This window comes from Patella vulgata, chromosome 3 (assembly GCF_932274485.2).
Source record: "Patella vulgata chromosome 3, xgPatVulg1.2, whole genome shotgun sequence".
Classification (NCBI taxonomy): domain Eukaryota; kingdom Metazoa; phylum Mollusca; class Gastropoda; family Patellidae; genus Patella; species Patella vulgata.
The window spans coordinates 24,095,503-24,104,060 of NC_065881.2; the positions used below are offsets into that span (position 1 = coordinate 24,095,503).

The following is an 8,558-nucleotide window of genomic DNA, read 5'->3' on the forward strand; positions in this document are numbered from 1 at the left end:
TTCCCCAAACGTGTTCTTAATATTCTGAAATATTCTTAATTAATATAGCAGTTCAGATTACAGCAGCTGCTTCTAAGAATGCTGAGATAAACTGTAAGGCTATGAATCACAAGCAAACCATTTAAGAGTTGAAATGAAATGTACAAATGGAAATCAACAATACTTAGTAAGCATGGCCTTGACTTTGTCGCCACGAGACAGTGATTTCAAAGAGATCAGATGATACTCAGAAGCTAATATTTAATATGCTAATAAACAGTAGTTTCAAAGACTGCCTTCATCCAAGAGATCACAACTTTTGAGATTATAGCAACCACACCCGATGTCAAAATAAAACATATTATCTCATCAGAATATCAGAAAGTCTTTCCTTCACAAACTGTCCTATCAATCAATCAATCCATTAGACTCTGAAAATAACTCACTGATTGAATAAGTATGTCAATAATTCGTAATGAAATTGTTATTTACTGAAAATGATTTCATTAATTGTGTTCAATGGGCACATATTCCCAGATTTAATGAATGGTTTTATGTGGGCGGACATATCTAAAATCATACCAGTCTAACGCAATGTCTTCTCAGGGGAGGTAACTACTAAGTATAGATCATTATCTCAAGTTGTGAATTATGTTTCTATACCCAATAGCGTCATATGATTTTTATTCTATGTGTATTGACTTTAAACCACATTATATCAAGTCATTAATAACTAGTAATAGCTCCCTCTAGTGCAATAAGCCCGAAATACCCGGACTTTAGTTGTTGAATGTGGATTTACATCGAATAATTATAATGATGGTTCGAATGTTAGTTACCCCGACCGCAATTCTCAAAAGAAGTCAAAGAAAGCGTGGGCGAACCGATTTGCTTTAATTAACCATCGAAATCATATAAATATTTTAAAAAGAGGCTATAGAGCTACCCTGGGGAATATACAAATAATCTGGTTATATGAATTTTTGTCGGCAGAAAGTCTCGGATGTGTTGTATGGTCTATCTCGATAATTGTTACCGAGGAGTGTTATCTGAATAATATTTTTGTTCTCCGAAACACACCAGCCGTATATTAATAGATATAGAAAAACAAAAAACTGAGTAATGTTTTGTATTCAATAAAGTCAACACACCCTGCTCAGTGCACAATATCAATCACTGCTTGTAGCTAACTAGAGCGTTGGCTTGGTCCTATATTTCAGAGTGCGAAGAGTACTGGAAGGAAAGTAACCTCGTGACCAAAATTGCCACTAGCAGAATCAATTTAGATGCAGCAAATTATCAGCTTCGTGAACTTGTAAATCAACGTAAAAAAAGAGAAGCTCTAGTGCCACGACTGATTTTTCATTATTCTCGGATCCTTATTTTCAGTTCTAAATGGCGATTGCCACAATGTCACGTCTAATTGTCATCTGGATTATTGAGCAACAAAACGAAACGCTTTACTAACATCCTCATGATACTTGCCTTTGCACCAGGAAGTAATGGATACTAGAATCAATAACCATTTCCGTTCAAACGACAATCAAAGCCGATCATAATGGTTCGACATTTTCAATAAAATCCCGATAAGTAAATCGTTTCCCGATTGACCAACATTTTAAACTTATGGAGAAATGCTATCTTGACAGAAGATCAGACTGCTTGTCAAATACGAATTATGCTGTCGGGCGACACAGTTTCAAATATCACAATACTTTTCTCCTAGTTCCAATTCCAGGGATGTCAACATTCGACAATGAAGAAATAGTGGCATGTTTATAATCAATGTCAGCCATTGACCATGATCGGCGCAATTCATAATTATAACAGTAACACATGCTTATTTATTCTCTTCAATGTTTTGGGCTGGGGATGGGGGCGGAAAGCGACATTTCTACCCACTGTTCGTCGAATTAAACAACCAGTGGTTCTTTTACATACATTCCAGTATGTACACGTGTGGACAATGGTGTTTAGAGAAAACTCGAAAGCCGTAATTTGAAGAAAGGCTGTCGGAAACATCACTGTCCAGGCAAGATTCACCTATACCCATTGGTCACGTAATAATACAATTACCATGTGGCACTTTCAAAATCTACCACATCCCTATGGGGGAGGGGGCGTGGTGGATGGCTGAATGGTTAGCACGTGCGCGCTGTATCCTCAAGTCTGTCACTGAGTCAACTGGTGTGGTTTCGATTCCCGGTTGGGCGTGACAAGGAGTAGGGTCGCCTGTCCAACCTCGTGGGTTTTCTCCGGGTCCTCCGGTTTCCCCCCACTGCTAAAGGCACCTACGCACAAGCGAATTATGGAAATAAAATTGAACTATATGTTAATCCCCAAATGACCTAGTTTGTGTCGAGTGGAGGTTAAACCCCATCTCTCTCTCTTTCTCTCTTCTCCCACATACCTAATTATTTTATAAATTATCTCCCCTTGTTTTCAAATGATCATCGGTGTGTCAGTTTATGTTGACATTTTGAGGATGTTAAATATATTGATAACATAAGGTTGCGCTACATATTAAGAAGGTTTGAGATATAATTTATCATTTGTAGTGGCAGAAATGTAACGACATAATACAATATCTGTAATTTGACTGAATCAAGTATGCGCCTCAGACTGTGATCTATGACGTAAGACCTGTTATCCATTTCCATCTACATTAGCCCCCCTCTTCATTATCCCGGTTGGTGCAGAAAGTGGGCTCTTAAACCTCATTTCTTTTGATTTGTTACTTCTGTAAGGTTTGTTATTTATGTAAATCGTGGTTTCGTTCGCCTGTTTGCAAATGACAAGAAGTAAGGTCGTCTGTCGGTTTCCTCCATTTTCTAAAGACTCCAGCGCGGAAGCAAATTTTATGTTAGCCCCTGACTAAACTGATCAGTGTCGAGTGCACGGCAAACTCAAAGACCACTATATATCTTTCTAATTATATATTTGTATAAATCGCAACAGACATCAATGTCAATATAAACAAATGGATTGGTCAATCATTTCACATGATTTGAATACGCGATTCAAACTAAATATGTCAAAGTAAACGTAAACGGGTTGTGGTATCAAAATAATCTACACCTAAGAGCTAACCCCTTGAAACCACTAAATGTTCGAAGTGAAAGTTTAACGGTGTTCACCATTTAAAGATACATTATTAGTTAAAGAGCTGGCAATTCTCATTATAATAGTTAAAGATAGGTTGCCAGGCAACGAAACATACGCCCACAGCAGCTAAATCGCCCGGGCAGTCAACAAGAGTTGTCACAAATTTTTAATTTTCGGTAATGAAACATTTATAATACACTAAAATCTGATTATAAATTTAAAGTCAATCGGATATTAACTTTGGCCTCTTGAGCGGCCACACGATTTTTCAAAGTGATCAAGGGCCATAACTGTAGGAGTAATTATCGTAAATCGCTGAAAATCAAAAGGCTTCTTCGTCTCATGACCGTAAACACTGTGTATAAATTTAAAGTCAATCGGATATTAACTTTGACCTCTAGAGCGTCCACAAGATTTTTCAAAGTGATTAAGGGCCATAACTCTGGCAGTAATTATCTGAAATCGCTGAAAATCAATAGGCTTCTTCGTCTCATGACCTTAAACACTGTGTATAAATTTAAAGTCAATCTGATATTAACTTTGGCCTCTAGAGCGTCCACAAGATTTTTTGAAGTGATCAAGGTCCATAACTCTGGCAGTAATTATTGGAAATCGCTGAAAATCAATAGGCTTCTTCGTCTCATGACCTTAAACACTGTGTATAAATTTAAGATCATTCGGATGTTAACTTTGGCCTCTATAGCGTCCACAAGATTTTTTGAAGTCATCAAGGACCATAACTCTGGCAGTAATTATCGGAAATCGCTGAAAATCAATAGGCTTCTTCGTCTCAAGACCTTAAACACTGTGTATCAATTTAAAGTCAATAGGATATTAACTTTACCCTCTAGAGCATCCACAAGCAATTGTGGACGCCAGACCGACGGACGGACGGGGCGACGACAATATACGACCACATTTCAATGTGGGCGTATAAAAACTAGATAATGTAAAGGCAATTTGCTGCAAATTTCAGTCAAATTGATCCACTATGAACCGAGATTTTAGCGATTGAATATTGGGGCTAGCCTCGATCATCGTTGCTAATGTCGGTAGGATAAAACATTGTCTCGATTATCCATTTTTTGATTCAATTATGAATGGAAGTCTAACAGCAAATCGGAACGTAATCCAATAAACACCACAGGCTAGCAATGCCATCGAGAGTTGATTATGGTCTTGATAAGTTAATTAATGTCTAATTAATAATTTAGATAACATTTCAGGCCTAATGAAAGACCTGCAATAGGCAGATTTAGCTCTTACATAATGTATGTTTAAGAAATCAAACATTGCTATGTTGATATTCAGAAACATAAATGGAATGTATTATCAGAAGAGCGTACAGACTCGAGCCTGAGCGAGCGTTTGTAAACCAGTACAAAACTGAACTTAAAAGTTTAACGGTGGGCACCCTTGAAGAAATAAAACTATGTTGATATTAAGGTGGTTTATTGGCGATAAAGAGATAGCCTACATAAAGTAGACTACGATTCGTTTTGGCAAATTGCCCACTGGGTTAGTAGGAGAGAACAAAAAGTTGTCTTACTTCAATGTTTCCGGGAAACTATTCAATTTCTGTTGACTAGCTGGCTAAATTAACTATAACCAGGCTGTAACAAATCTCAGTTTCTATCAAATTTTCTTACAGCTAAGCAGAATTGAACACTAATCAAGAAATATTTCAGTAAATTGAGTTTTGAGGAGGGGATAATTTGAACAAAGGGGGAAAACTGTTTAATGATTATATAAGCTTTTCTTCAAAACGCGAAATCCAAATTGATCCACATATTATAGCCGAATCGACGTGTACGTTTCATAATCATTGCTAGCTCATCTTGTCGAATACATTTACCTTTATCAATTAAACAATTTTTAAATTTATTTAATTTATTACAGCGGGGTCACTGCGTTGGGATTTTTGTTTCTAATGAACCTTAACGTCAAAGAAGCAGCTTATGAGTTATTCTATGTAAGGTTCAATAGATGCGTGGAACGGACTTTGATATTCTAACTAAATATGAATTTTAAGTGATCTAAATATGAAACTGAAATATACATTCTCAAATGAGACTTGCTACAAAATTTGAAACACGTCATCACGTGATGCAACTGACGACTAATATAGAGTTTAGTGACATGACATCAAAGAAAAATGGTCAATTAATGTTTAAGTAATATATTTTCTGTGAATCTGTCGCACTGGAAGGGTACTGGACGCTCTACTATTACTAAGTGTTCTCGGCTCGGCGTGGGCAGAGGGATATTTCATGTCCGCTTCACACTTCGTGGGTCCGCCTGTGGAGTTGCTAATTAGTAAAGATTTTGCTTTGTCGAATGGATGAGGTCCATTGTGTAGTGTGTACACTTTGGCGTGCACGTAAAAGAACCCATCAGTTCGACGAATAGATGGCCCATTGCATACATAACCATACAAATAAAACAATCATTTGGTATGCTGGTCTCATAATGACCTACGTAAAGCGTCGACGGAAACCTAAACCCCATTCCATTCTATACGAGTCTGACGTTATTTGAATATATTACGATATAATGTTTCTAATATCCCTCAAACGCGGAAGTGATTATATCACATAAAATGTAAAGAAATGTCACAGAACCCCACTGAGAATAGAATTTCATAAACTTCTTTATTTATGGAGCAACATTTAGAAATCTTCCTTAATAAATTACACGACAGACACAGGTCGTATTGTGATGCCTTTTTTTTGTAAATTATTTAAAAATATACATCTAATAAATTAGAAGCCAGGCACAGCTGGTGCATTATTAAATTATTTCAGAAATATATATTTCTATTGAGAATTGTAACTTTGAGTTGACTAATGAAAATTGAAAAGGTCTACTTATTTTTCGATTGCATCACTTTCTTTATCTAATGCCTTTTAAACTCATAAAGTCATTACCCACTGGGCTTTTGAAAAAAACGCAACACTTTAAACACCGTGGCCTACTGTTAACACATTTTAATTTTATATTAATTTTTATGTATCCATTAGGTTTTGGACGTTTTCACGATGCGACCTATAACCAGCATGTGTCATTTTTTACATCTAACGATTACATTAAACCCATAGAACAATCTGGAATATACCTCGTTTTGACCTCGGTGTATGACCTCGGTGCAGTGAAACCGTATTTAGGACAGTCAGCATTATCGTCGCCATTTTAATACGAAATGAAAATAAAGACCCTGGATGCGTAGTTTTGATTTAAATTTTAACAGTGCTATTTAAAAAGTATATATCTTATTTATACCCGTTTATTAAATTCAAATATAAGCATCGTACTTCCGAAATACGAGTATGCTACTGCAAACGAATAATGAAAACAAATCCATTCAAACTGTACAAGAAGCAAAATCTCACGTTTCGTCATGTTCGTGGGAAAGGTCAGTGAGGTCATATAGAAACACGTGTTACTACGAGACGGTGTGGAATCCCAAGATTGCACCAATCCCCAATGTTACCCCCCTGGCAACATTCTGTGCCAGTGAACGATATTCTATTTATAGACATTACGTCTTGTTGAAGATGTAAAGAGACATCACAAAATTGACCACGTGGTTATACATGCACATATCGCAAAGCCTTCACCGAGTTATCGCAAAGTTCAAAAATAAAACTCGTACAAAAGTGGGGACTGAATATTCCAAATCTATTCAATTAAAAGGTTTTTTTATTTCTTTTTGAAAACTGATATTGTATCCATCCGTTTCAGATTTGCGCGACATTGTATAATATCGGTATAATCCCTGGATGTAACTCAAATTGATCTGTCAGAAATAGAGGAAATACAAATCATTTCACTCCCATTTATGGGATCAAGTTCTAATGATACACTATTATCGTGGCCCTGGGCTACTTAATTAACTTAAAAACGAATAGGTATAAATGTCGATTAAAAATTGTCATATATTTGATATTAAACATCTAATTATTTGTAAACTATCCCGAAATACCACATACCTTGGTAATTCGATCATAATTCTCAAATGACTGTCGCATGTTGAGTTAATTTTCACGTGGTTGAGATATAATAAGCACGTGTTCCAATAGTCAGCCACATGCATTACAGCTAGAACAATTTGAGTTAATATAGAGTCAAGCAAGGATTTATTCTCGCCCCCTCACTTTTCATTTTATATGCAAATATTTCTTATCAAAAATATATTTGATAATATGATAAAATCTGACGAAATCCTAATCCTAACCACAAAGAACCTAAGTTACAAAATCGAATAAATTATAAAGTGTACCGTCCATACGATTTTCAGCCTAAAATAGTCCTTGATGTAGTTGCATCATGCTTTCTTTACGATTGCATCAATTCTATTTACACCAAGTGAATAATTAAATCAAAGAGATAAATATTTGATAAATCTCAATTCCCATTGCGCAAATTGGCCACACGTCTATAAAGCACGCACAGAATACAACCTTTTACCTAGCGTGAATAAATAGCAAAGTAACGTACTTTTCGAAATATTTTTCTGAGAGCACTTGGTTAATCCTTTTAGAATTTTGAATATGAAACATCGTTGGCAAAAGAAAAGTAATCAATTTGAAACGATATATAATTTATTTTAAAATTTAAACACTATTGACTTACCCTTAAAAAGGCTGATGTAAAGCAGCTTGTGTAAGACAGAACAAGTAAAACGGCTAATATCTTCCTCAACATCTTTAATTCTAAACGCAACTAAAACCAAAACTGAAATTTAAAGAAAAAGATTATCTATTAAAATGTATGCAAATTTATCATAGATTGAAATCGCTACTTTATTTCTTAATAATTTAAAAATGATATATAAATGTTTTTTGGGTTTTTTTTTTAGGTTTTTTTTTGTTCACCTTTTTATATCTCCATTTATGATTGCAAGTTTAATATTTTTACAGAGTTGCAAGAATAAAAACGTAAATTCAATTATTTATTTCCAAGTATGTGCAATCCCTTTGCAGAAATTAAATCCAGGTTCATTAATTTAAAATATATATATTATATGCCTACCTGACACAATAGTGAACAATATCAGGAGTGCTGTCTCAATCTATATTATATTCCGTGGCAGTTTATCACTTCTCCCTATTTCAGTATCAATACAATCCCACAACAATGAATTTCGAATTTATACACACTATCTGACGTCACATATGACACGCCTACGACCTTCACGTCTAGGCCAATGAAAGGATGTGTCTTACTAGCCTTATAGGTGAAAATTGGGCGACATGTCTCTTACATGAGTCTCGCTCATTGATTGATAGATTTACTATTTGTAGTGTAGTAATACGACAGGGTTATAGTAAAAATAGTATGCCACCACACACCCGTCAAACACTGAATGAACAGCATTCTGTTGATAACTACCCAATACATCATTCTAATAGTAGTAATTGTCTCGACCGAACAATCACAACCACGGCTTCTCTTTCTATCTTTCGGTTGAATTT

At 35.4% G+C, this 8,558-nt stretch overlaps 1 protein-coding gene across 1 annotated transcript in view; it reads right to left on the reverse strand.

The window, feature by feature from the left end:
• Positions 1–8,320, reverse strand: part of LOC126816631 (zwei Ig domain protein zig-2) — a 30,397-nt gene extending 22,077 nt beyond the window's left edge. The window contains exons 1-2 of the mRNA XM_050543332.2: positions 8,116–8,320; positions 7,717–7,818 (exon numbers count right to left, since the gene is read on the reverse strand). Of these exons, the coding sequence (XP_050399289.1) occupies positions 7,717–7,788 (72 nt within the window). The 5' untranslated portion in view covers positions 7,789–7,818; positions 8,116–8,320. The remainder of the gene's footprint in view (positions 1–7,716; positions 7,819–8,115) is intronic.
• Between the last annotated feature and the right edge of the window lie 238 nt (positions 8,321–8,558).